This window comes from Eucyclogobius newberryi, unplaced genomic scaffold (assembly GCF_026437365.1).
Source record: "Eucyclogobius newberryi isolate DKJ021-1_F unplaced genomic scaffold, fEucNew1.0.hap1 SCAF_19, whole genome shotgun sequence".
Lineage (NCBI taxonomy): Eukaryota > Metazoa > Chordata > Actinopteri > Gobiiformes > Gobiidae > Eucyclogobius > Eucyclogobius newberryi.
Window position 1 is genome coordinate 21,865,866 of NW_027315823.1, and position 11,869 is coordinate 21,877,734.

Here is an 11,869-nt window from a genome sequence, read left to right on the forward strand (position 1 = left end):
ACTATTGATCACTGTTCAGCACTTGTATTCGTCTTCCATTTCCTTGAAAACATGAAAAGCTAGGATCAAAGGAATATACATTTATAATGAATACACACAATTTATAAGTAATTAGGGCTTTATTCTGGTTGGAAAAAACACACAAAAAACACAAGATTAACAAACATTTCAATTTAGGAAAAACAAAAGTTCTTAACAATATCAATAATTTTTATTTACCATTTCATGATTTAGTTTACAATATAAGCTCAGTGAAGGAAATCAAAGGTTATCAACACAGAAGCTAAAATACAACAAAGAAGTTACATATTTACAACACCCTCATCAAACCAGCATACAATTTTCTTTGGCATTAGCTTTTCCTGAGACAGAATACAAGTTCTCAGATAAGAAAAAAAAAAAAATCTTAACAGTTTAAATAGATACTTGCATTATTTTAATAAACATATTTTTATAGGTATGTATAGAGGTATATAAAACTATTACAAAGAGTTTATACTAGCTGTTTTTTTGTGGTCATAAGGCTGTGCCTCATTTTGCATCATCCAAAGCCCTGACATTTTAAACCATGAGCACCGAGGTTGCCCTCTTCTTAACGATGGTCGTCTCCGGTCTCTGGCTCTCCTGATGGGAACAGTGCCCTCCTAAGTATGGCTGCGTAGAAGGGCCCAAACACGGAACGGTTGAAGTGGACAATTTGCCCAAAGGCCCTTCCCAGCTCGGCCAAGTCCGCACTAAGCAGCCTGAGGAGGGAGGCCAGTTCTGGACTTCTTTTAAGGGAGCCCCCCTGCAGAATGGCCTGGAGGAAGCCCTGTACCCTCTCTCCTACAGTATCAGATACAGCCACAAAGACAAGTCAGCACTCAAGCTCAACAACATCCAACTTCACACTGACTAACTTATTCTAAACATAACTGAGCTTTATTTTTCTTTACAAATGGGAATATCCTTTTATGTCTTACTTTTGCACGTATGCTACTAACTACCATCGGGTGTACGCTCCATATGGCCCATGGAGGCTGGAATATGCTCTTGTATTAGAAAATAAAATAAATGTTGGTTTAATTTAATTTAATCTGCCATCATGCAAAACAGGTGGAAATATGTTATCTTGGTTTGTTGATAATGTGCTTTATGAGGAAATAAATAAGAATGCCCTTTCTTTTGTGACTGTCTCACCTATGAGAATGCGGACAGGGTTGTTAGCCTTCCACAGCTCCTCTATTTGTCCTTTGAGGATCTCTTGGGTCTCTTGGGGGAGCGGCGTATTTTCTTGGCTATGTCGAGCTTCATTCACCTGCTGCACCACAATTTCGCCAACTCTCAGCAGTGCCCCCCTAAGGTCAGCATCACTATAGCATTTCAAGACAGAACAATTAAAAGAACGTATCACATTTATTCAACAGTTTGAGCTTTCTTCATAAATATATAACAAAACAGTATACTACAGACTACTAGGGTTGGGCGATATTGACAAAAAGTTACTATCTTTATTTTTGTGGCGAGACTATCTTATGTTAATCCAACAGAAATATGACAAAACATGTTTTTAAAGTATTTGAAGTTTAATTATCAGACAATTCTGAAAAGTACAGAAATATCCCCTTTCACCCTAATTTGAAAGTTTAAAAGATAGCTTTTTTGATTTATTTATACCAGCATTTTTGTGGCATTTTTTACTACGAACAAAACAGCATTATCAATAAATTTACAAAATTGTGATATATCGCCCACCTCTAATGGCTATATTCATTTAATGAAGCAAGTTAAATGCAGTTTTAATATTTACAAGGCAAAAGAGATGGCCTGGCCTGCCCTGCCTCTAACAGACACACGTGAGTGAGCTCTGAATACCCAAAGCTGCTGTTCTACATTTGTTCACTAATCATGGCAGGGCTTCTCTTAAACAGAAAGAATGAGGTTAGCAGGATCCCTTTTGACAAGCTAGTAGCCCCCTGTCACCTCCATTGGTATTCTTCTCTTATGATACCTGTTCCCGGTGACGGCCAGTACATGCATCACCACGCTCCCCTCTTACCTGGTGTGACTGCCTTCTAGCAGGGCAGTGATGGACCGCTTGAGTTTACCTACAAACCCGGGCAGTGACCACACAGCACCCCCGCACTGAGCACTGGTCAGCAGCAGCACGGCGGCGTCCAGGACCAGACTCCGGACCTGCTCCCCCAGAGAGTTCAGGCGGGCCCGGTCCATCAGCACAGTCTGTGGAGGCAGCGCATCTATCAAACTATGGCAGAGCTATGATCTAGTAAATGTTTTGGCCTGTTTTGTACGGTTTTACTGGGCCTATTCACGTGAAGATTAAATGAGGTGGAATTATGTTTTCCCTATAGCTATTAACCTTATTACCGGTAACTAAAATGTCAGTTGAAAGCGTTTTAGGCCAGTAAGACAGACATATTATGCAAAATCAACTTAATAATAATTTTAACCTAGTATAAGTGTTCCCTCATCATTAGTTTACTCAACGTTGTATTTTGATTGATTGATTCATGCATGTTTCAGTTAATCCTGTATTGTCCTGCAACTGAGGCACAGGGGCTCAGAAAATTCCTGTGTTCACCTACCCCCTATCCCCACCCACATCCTTGTACTTAGTTGTGATTATTAGACAAATTAAGACTCAGAATGTATGATTCTAAAAAGCCACTCCTCTGAACTGAAGAACACATGTCAATGACAATCTGCTGCTTATGTCTGTCATGTCAGTTTTGAACAAGTCCAAGTCCATGGACCTGACATTTTAGATCAATATTGCAGTTTACAATGAACAAAATGTAAAATTATCATCTACTTCATATTACAGTTTAATTCTAAGCAACTAAAAAATCGCGGTAATTTCTGGAGCTTTTCACATGAAACATAAACAGGCACAAAGTTAAACGTCTCCTTTGTTGGTCCAAATGAAATAAAGTGGAGTTATAATTATCTTAAATAAGTCGTGGTAAAATTAAATCACAAAGGCATGTTTTTTGCCAGTTGAAGAAACACTAGGCCATGAGATTAAAATGGCAAATTTGAAGAGTTAGTGAATAGTTAATTCCAAATCCTTGCCTCTCCCATAGTTCCATCTGAAATTATGACCTAATCAAATTCTACCACTTGTACACAACCTATTCCAAGAAACACGATTATGAAACTACAGAACGCGCAGCACGATCCGTCTTATTTATTTAAAATGCTGGATTTTCTACATTACAAGCGCTCTGATGCGTTTCCTCATGCATCGACGAGCAGAGGGAGAGGAGCGGTGTGTAGAGAGACTGAATATTCCCTCATTATCAATAAAACATTATTCAAATGAGATACGATGATGTAATGCGCAGCTGACCTCAGGATATTTCTGGTCCAGTGAGCTCCCGCGCAGCAGATGCATGTAGGCTCTGTTCAGGACAGACATGACGCTGACAGGACCACCGCTGACAGACGACATCTCCTCTGATGCTGCCGCTCGGAGCCAAGCTTCAGTGTGATCCAGAGAGGCTGCAGGAAGATGGAGCACTTACCTCAGATCGAGAATGTCACAGTGTCAAAACCATTCCTCTATCATGGGACCGCTTTTATGAAATGAAACTTTCCGAAAAATAAAGTAAGATTTTTAAGACATAGCAACTACAAAGAAAAGCCTGTTATTTTTACCTTATATTTTTGGAGTATGAATTGAATAGAAGCAACTTATTTTTGATTTGAAAATTCTCACCAATATTATATTGTTTTGTAGTTCTATGAATATATATATATATATATATATATATATATATATATATATATATATATATATATATATATGCGACCTGAATAATCACAATTATTGATTAACTGAATAATATTGACATCCCTACACCATACAGAAGAAAAGAGCATCTTCAAGTACACTTATTTTGCTATCTGGATTGTCTTTAGTCTTGTTTTTAATAGAAGAAAAATTTATATTATATTTTTTTGCCAGAAGTCAAGAGCATACCAGATTTGTGACCCAATTGCGGGATTTTCATGTAGCTGCACGGTATTGATTTTATGGAGATGGGGGGGTCATAAACTCTAGCATGTAAGACGTAATCAAGAAAATGAATTAAATAAATCAATGAGCGTCCAATATTCTTTTAAGGAGAGACTAACGGCCTGCCTAAGATTGCTTCGTCAGCACAAACTCCCTGCTCCATTGCCAATAACTGTGATTACTCAGCCGTCCTTAGGTAATATCTGAGCCAACTATCCTTCTTCTTATAGGCTCCCTCTGCATCAGTCAGCTCGGTAATTAAAATTTGGAAGCTCGCTTTTAAACCCTTAACCCCTTCTCACCAGGGTCCTTGTCCAGAATTTGCTGAAACTTGGCCTGCTCGTATTGCACCGCCTGCTGCATCAAGTGAGGCCTCAAGGTCTGGACAGTGAAGTTCACCATGTCGATCTTCATGAGTCCCAAGACACGGAAAATTTCCCTTCAAAAAACAGATTGACTTATATGTGATATTATTCGTTATTTTCACACCGCATTTCACATTCATGTTGATTATTTTCACACTGACAACCGCAAGGGGGCGCTCTAGGCTATAAGCGACGCAGAAGAAGAATCAGCACTTCCTCTACCTCCAGAGTTTGCAGAGTTGTTTAGAAGTGACACAGAGGAAGAAGAATTCAATGGATTTAGTGATTTGGGGTAATACTGATACTTTGATAAACTTGTTAGCATGTTCTTTATGCTATAGTTATCTGAATAACTGTCAATATGTTACGTTAACATACTAGACACTTACGACGTAGTTCGTTGTCTGTGCGTCATGTAGCTGAAGGTGTTACGTTAGCATACGTACACCTATTCACCATGTTCTCTCATCTGTTATTATTTTAAATTGCATTTTAAATTGCATTAAAGTAGTTTCTCTGTTGTCGCTGTCTCATAACAATTATTTTCCTCAACCCACTAGACTCAGAAACTTATTTTTACGGAGAGAAAGACATCAGTTCAAGAGTGTGATCCCAAAGTCTGTATCAGTGATAAATGGAAATGAGGCGTGGTAAATGTTCCTCTGTTGTTTATCTTGTTTTCTACCACTGTTTACTCTGTTTTTTTAATATGTCAATAATATGGCATTTGTTATTAGACTGTAGTAACTTGTTTTGAGCTCTTACAGGAAAACATTTCATTACTCACCATTACGTCTCATGCAAGTTTGCCACTCATTGTCAAAATCCCCAATGCTGTGATGTGCAAAACCTCAATTCGATTTCATTATCGGCCAACCTGAAAAGCTCCACGGGTTCCTGTAGTTGGCGCAGCGCCCCGATCTCTTGGTCTCTCACGGGCGCGCACAGAGAGGCCATGGTGTTGATGACGTACGCTGCCAGTCTGCTCAGGTCCAGCGCTCCGTGACTGACCTCCTGCTTGACCAGCTCCATGTCCAGCACCTCGTCCAGCTCAGCCCTCAGCCTGACGTGCCCGGGCAGCAGCAGAGACTCAAGCAACTGGAGTGAGAGGAGAACAGACTCACTGGTGGCTCTCACGACTATAGACCCGTGGGAGGGGCAAAGCAGCTTGTAAGATACCATTTTGCGGTTGTATAAATAGTCGGTTTATGGATCTTAGCATTAATTCTGATTAAATGATCAAGGACTAATCAATTAGTGGCAGTTAGTTGTTTTTTTTTGTGGAGAATATTTCTTATAATATCATGATCACTGGCACTTAAACCTGCACTTGTTTGACACAATGTTATGGCCAGCAGTGCAGACTAGTGCAATAGTGACATAAATTAATATTAGGGCAGCAACGAATAATCAAAATCGTGACTCGTCGACTATGAATATATTAAAATGATGAATAAACCATTTCCGATTTTCATCAATAATAAAGTTCATTCATACATACTTTTTATCATGAAGCCTCCCGTCCCCATATTAGTTTAAAATGTAATATACCAAATTGACTAATCGAATAATAATCGCCAAATACTTCAATTATTTAGTTGCAGCCCGAATGAATATGTCTTATTTAAATTATTTTGATGGCAAGTAAGGTTGGTGTAATGTAATCCGTATAATGTGAAAAATGTACCACAAAAGAGCAATAATATCACTTTATACCCTTGTTTGAAAGATTGCAGAATTCCAAAACAACAATAGTTATATTACCTACTTTTAGAGGTTGCACTAGAGGGAAAATGTCTGAGAACCACTGGTGTACAATTCCTTTGTTTAATTACGTAAAATGTGCAATAAACTAATCAGAGATTGCATTTGATTCCACAATAGGACCACTTGAAAGCTCTTTTTTGATTTGAGCAGCTAGCCTGTATTTTTGTTACACTTCTCCCATCTCGGTATTGCTCTTTAACAATGATTTAAAATATATTTCTCACTCACTGAATGTCCTTTATCTCTCGCACTTGCTTTGCTTACCGTCTTGACCTCTTGAAGCAGTATCATGGCATGGCTGTAGTCTGGAGGAACACTGTTGAGTTGTTGCTGCAAACAGTCCCAGAATGCCCTGTGGACTATTTCACTCACGGTTCCTTCCAAACTGCAAAGGAAAAGGCTGTTACCATTTCTCACAACTATTTAATTAGAGCGCAGATATTCGCAGCCACTTAAGGAAAGGGCTTTTTAATTTCTCGCCTGTTGGTGGGAGGGCCATTAGGTTTGAAGCAGAAGTCTCTGTTCACCACTATCTCATGTGCCAGGCTCAGGTTGGACACGCAGTTTTCCAGCTCAATCAGTCGGGATAATGAGGAGCTCGGTGGGCTCCCTGAGACACAAGACACACAACAGAGCAAAATTAAAAGTGCCACTATGCTAATGAGCTAGATAGCCAAACTATTAATGATAATATATGGTAATACAACCAATAATAAGCTACCTGTTGGAGACTCGAGCTTCTGTAGAGGTGGAAGGTCCCCTGTGGAGTCCTCGGTGCCATCGCCTCTGTTTGGCATTGCGGCTATTGAGCAGCATAAAATTGTATGTGATAAAGGTCGGAAAAAAGTGTGAAAAACAAATCAACACATGTAATTATTTTAAGTTTTTTTCATTTAAATGTTTTTGAACAAATCTGGGAGGGAGAAAAATCTAAATATTTTGCTCTGGATCAAGCCAAACAAATTGAAGGGGGAAAAAAAGCTCTCATGATAAATTTAAATCAGGTCAACATTTAAGTTATAGTTTTAATGTACTTCCCACACCCTCAAACAAACAGCAAAGTCTGGGAATTATTTCAGTTCAAGTCATTTTCATCCAAAAAAATGTGAGGAAAGAAAAACCTTCCTTTTATTGATCACATCATGGGGGGAAAAGCCTGGCAAGAATGCAATGAGAAACTTCTGGACATTTAAAATGGTAAAGATTAGATTTTAAGACTTACCTGATGTCAATAGACAGCTAGATAGGTGTCTTCTAATTAGGAAGAAGAATGGTTGTGTTTTCCCTGAGTCTCAGCTTATGTCACAGTCATACTAAAGTAAAGTCAAGTTTAAAAAGCGGACTAAACCATTGCACAAACCAGCGGAGGTGAAGTAGTCTGAACTTTGTAGCCTGTCCTACGTTATTGTCGTGTGGCGTGCTGCGTTTGTTTTGGTCTTTTTGTGAGCTCAAATTCTGTCTAAATGTGTGTTATGTATCGCCCTACTGGGTAATGTCAAACACAGGTGAGAAAAAAAGTTTTATATGGTTTGCTCCGTTCTTGAATCAAAACAAGAGGCATGCTGGCTCCGCCCATCGCCCCGCCCACTATCATTTGAACGAAAACAAAACGCTTACGTCACTGCGCTGACTGCGTTTGTTCAGTTTGTAGAAAACTCAGGGGCAAACGATCCATTGTGTAATTATATTGTTGAGCAAACTCCTGGAAACTTCCTGATTTAGACATTGAGACTAGAAAAAATATAAAAGAAACTAAATCAAAATGTAGCAGCAGACGAATAGGCTCACTACGGATTCTGAAAACCCAAAACGTTTTTTTTAGTTTTGTTTTTTTTAGACAAAATAACATAACTTTCTTTATGTTTCTATGTGATCCAATACTAGATCCAAGCTCAAAATTGTAAAGGAAAAGTCAAATGTCCAGACTTTTATCTAGTATCTAGTTTTAGTATTGATGTTTTGATACTTTTGTATCATATAAACTGTGTAAAGTTCATATTCAGGCCTATTCTAAACTATTTATTGTGTAGTTGTATCTTAATGAATTCAATTTTCAGTATTCATTTAAAAAAAAACATTAAAGGTAAGGTGAAATGGGCAGCCTGCGCACTAGTCTGGGCTTTATATCTGCATCTAGAGACATAATGGAAAGAGTCACACTTTTTTTTTTTACTCAAACAAATTTTGTAATTGCAAAACGTATAACAAAAGAGTTTGATAAATATCAGCATAACAAAGCTTCTAGAAACGTTGACCTTTCATTCCAGGCAACAAACCAAAATACACATCAAAACAACAAAGTCCCAGACTATTAGAGTATTTATACATTTGCATATTTCAAAAATATTTAACAGTTTTGACAGTGCACATACCAATCATTTAATGCTTTACTGACGTTATAACCCAATATTGAATAAACAGAACTATTTAAGTGCCGTATAAGGGTTGTGATAAATGAAAACATAACCAAACGGCTGCTTAAATGTCGTCTCTCTAGAACTCAAAAGAATCAATAGTGTTTGTATTTTTTTAAATAACTTCAAACTAAATAAAATCTATTTATATGCACTTACATCCGCAGGAAAACCAACTTGTTCCTCATGACAGAAAGAAAGAATGAAAATCAATGTTCAAAAGAAGCTGCTTAAATGGTTTCCCAACCTTCAAGCTTTGTATGCACGAGCTGCGAGTCTTACAGACACAGAGAGAGACAAAGGAACATCTACTGAATAAAAATGAGCTAATGAAATAATGAAATCCTTGGTTATCAGACGCACACATAACCATACCTCATCCATTCACACTGACAAAATAGTACCAAACATATCATTCAAATAAGTCAGACTCGATAAGTTTCAACGCCTCAATTTAGCCTAAACAGTTCTTGTGCCTCCGGCTTCTGTGGACAACAGCATGAATCTGTCAATCTTTGAAAAGTGAGCAAATTGGCATTCTATGTGAAACGTGTACATAACTGTAACGCAACTATAAATTATGGTGCGGTTCTTTTGAGAGGCAGCTTACAATCGCACCGTGTTAGCGTTACACAATTACAAACAATTATCTCCGTGATACAAAACCGAGCAAAGGCATTCATTTTGTTTTGAGCTATGATGACTCGCACGGATGGGTCATGATATGTGGTGTAATAGTAAACGTTACTCATTTTGCCAATATATTAGAAACACAGGCATAAGGGTAAAATTGGCACAGGGTCAGTACATCCAATTCCACATGAACCAAATTATTCCATTGATCCCACGTCCGTACTTTTGGCACAGAAACTGCAGCTGCTTGAAGTAATTGTAAACACAGACATATTGTACATGACAGTTAGTACAACTAAGTGCTCAAATTAATCTCCATCGTCCAAACATCTGTTAAACCTGATCGAAGCCTGTTTCAATCCAGAAGTAAAAAGTGAGGTGAGGTTGTAGTCAGTTCTCAATGCTACGGCGCATCCTACTGCTTTAAAAGGTTCAGTCATTGTCTGTCAGCGCACACAGACTGCTAAGAGTCTTTCAGCAAGTTTATCCGCGCAAAGATCTTAAGTGCAGGTCCTAGTTTAATGTTCATAGTGCTCATCAGATGGTCCTCTTTGAGCAAGAGCAAGGCCTGTCCATCAATCTCCTGGGAGCGAAACTCCTCTGCAATCTCCTGGCAACCTGCGGCAAGAGACAAGCAAAGAGTTAAAGAAAAGCCACGTCTTTTGTACAGATGCACACAAGTGCAGGAGGGCTAGTAAGAGGTAGTTTTAATGAACAAAGAGAAAGACAAAAAACATTTATAATTAGCGTTTTTCGATTTAATCATTACATCATACATATGTCAAACAATATTTCTAATCTACTGGCCTTTCTTCTTACCTGGCAGCGAGCGTATGAAGTTGTACACCTCCCTCACGTTCCACTTGGTTGGGTCGTTGGGGCCTAAGTTCTGGTTGGGCGTTTGTGTGTCTCTTCTTGGGCTGTTCTCCTGGTCTAAGTTTCTGCTAGGCTGCCGGTGGACAGCAGGGGGCGCTGGTGCAGGGGCCGGCGCCATTGTCCCAGAGCTGGCCGCTGACAGGGGGGACGGGGCCTCCTCAAAGCTGGACATGTCCGAGCAGGGGCTGGACTCCTCCTGACTGGGCTGAGAATGATGAGGAGATGAGACTGAGCCCCCCTGAGGCTGCGGAGGGGGAGGCGAGCGTTTCTGCAAATACAAACGTTCTTTTCAATTCAGCGTATGCAGCTTTGTACAATTGTTTACATTGATCAGTTGTGGTAACCTGACTCAGATCCAGTCCCCCTCACCGGGGCACTCTGTATTGAGTTCTACACATTTTATGTCATGATGGACCTCGGAACAAGTCGAGAAATCAAAATCCAGTAAAAGCACAGAAAACGTCCATCCTCAAATGCAAAAAACTCTCCTATGTCAGAATCAGAATTGCCATTGCTAATGAAGAGAATTCACAAACATAGGAACCGTCTTTGGTTATTCGTAAAAACAATGTGCACTTTTTTCAAAAACAAAATAGTCGTAAATCTGCTTAAGTTGCCCAAGGTACGTCTGTCGGCGTTCGGCCCTTTGTCTCCAGCCGTAACCACGATGCTGCGCAAACCAAACAGCGGGGGACGGGTCAGATGGACACTTGAGAGTTCGTGAACTCACGGCTGACCAGGTTACAATTGTGGAGCATTTGTGAAGATTTTAATGTTTGCTTCACTATAAACAGATATGATAGAAACTTTTAAAATAAAATTATGTACAATTTGTAATGTTTTATCTTGTTTGCGCACCTGGAGTACATCTGATGCAACTTCTCTTTTTGAAGATGAATGTGTTTCTACAAGGTTCCTGACAAATAAACAACCAACTAAGCTGAAGTCGAGGGAAATGACAGTTTTGTACATTTAGCCGTGCTTGTCCCATTAATTCTGTCTCAATTTCAAGATCTCTGCAATCGATTCCAAGCATGACGTGAACATAAATCAAGTTAGACATTTTGCCAACATTATGTATGACCTGTGCTAAATGTCAGAAGATGACTGATATTATGTAATTTACCTTACCTAATTTTTTCGCATCAAGACTGAAAAACGTCTCTATTTTTTGGGCTAAAAAGCGACTTTAAGGCATGTCAGAACTTTAAAGAGCCATGAGTTTAATTTTTGAACGTACACTAAGACAAGCATGACATTGTTTATGGTTTTAGGGTTGTGAAAATTAATATTAAAGGTGTTATTTATCTGATACATTTTCTAATTGATTGCTAGGGCTAATATTTAATAAAGACAGTACATTACAGTGAAAAAAGACTTTAGTATAGAGTACAGTATATGATTTATTGGAAGTTTCAGTACCCGTTTCTTGGACTCTATACTCGGTCGGCCCGGGGGTCTTCTTCGCCAGCGGCTGTTTGTTCTGTCCGGATGGAAAAGGCCAACGCGCTTTGAACAGCCCACATTGTACCTGGTTCACAAAGGGAAATTAAAAATAGACAGCTTTAAAAAAATCTGAAACTGTAACTGGCGACGCTGCTGTAAATGTTCTTGCCTCTTTGCGCAGGGTGTGGAGCAGAACCTTTTGGACCCTTTGAATGTGTAGGCAAAGTCCACCCAGCCGCAGTACTCGCAGGTCAGCTTGGGCTCCTGCTCTTGTTCCTTTTCTGTGACCACAACAAACACGCGTACAATAAGCACCGACTAGGGCTGAGCGATATGACACAAAACACATG

At 39.2% G+C, this 11,869-nt stretch overlaps 2 protein-coding genes across 3 annotated transcripts in view; both read right to left on the reverse strand.

Annotated features, from left to right (window-relative positions):
• Window positions 1–207: 207 nt before the first annotated feature.
• LOC140365624 (T-complex protein 11-like protein 1) lies at window positions 208–7,464 on the reverse strand. The gene is made up of 10 exons (XM_072452156.1): window positions 7,373–7,464; window positions 6,872–6,952; window positions 6,631–6,760; window positions 6,415–6,535; window positions 5,261–5,481; window positions 4,321–4,457; window positions 3,350–3,501; window positions 2,039–2,220; window positions 1,180–1,352; window positions 208–825 (listed from the first exon to the last, which is right to left on the reverse strand). The coding sequence occupies exons 2-10, from the start codon at window positions 6,945–6,947 to the stop codon at window positions 593–595; spliced, it is 1,425 nt and encodes a 474-aa protein (XP_072308257.1). The 5' UTR covers window positions 6,948–6,952; window positions 7,373–7,464; the 3' UTR covers window positions 208–592.
• An 835-nt stretch (window positions 7,465–8,299) lies between these two features.
• phc2b (polyhomeotic homolog 2b (Drosophila)) overlaps window positions 8,300–11,869 on the reverse strand; it is a 31,529-nt gene continuing 27,959 nt past the window's right edge. For both annotated transcript variants that reach the window (XM_072452159.1, XM_072452158.1), the window contains exons 12-15: window positions 11,689–11,800; window positions 11,496–11,604; window positions 10,017–10,341; window positions 8,300–9,815 (exon numbers count right to left, since the gene is read on the reverse strand). In XM_072452159.1, coding sequence (XP_072308260.1) covers window positions 9,661–9,815; window positions 10,017–10,341; window positions 11,496–11,604; window positions 11,689–11,800 — 701 coding nt within the window. In that variant the 3' untranslated portion in view covers window positions 8,300–9,660. The remainder of the gene's footprint in view (window positions 9,816–10,016; window positions 10,342–11,495; window positions 11,605–11,688; window positions 11,801–11,869) is intronic.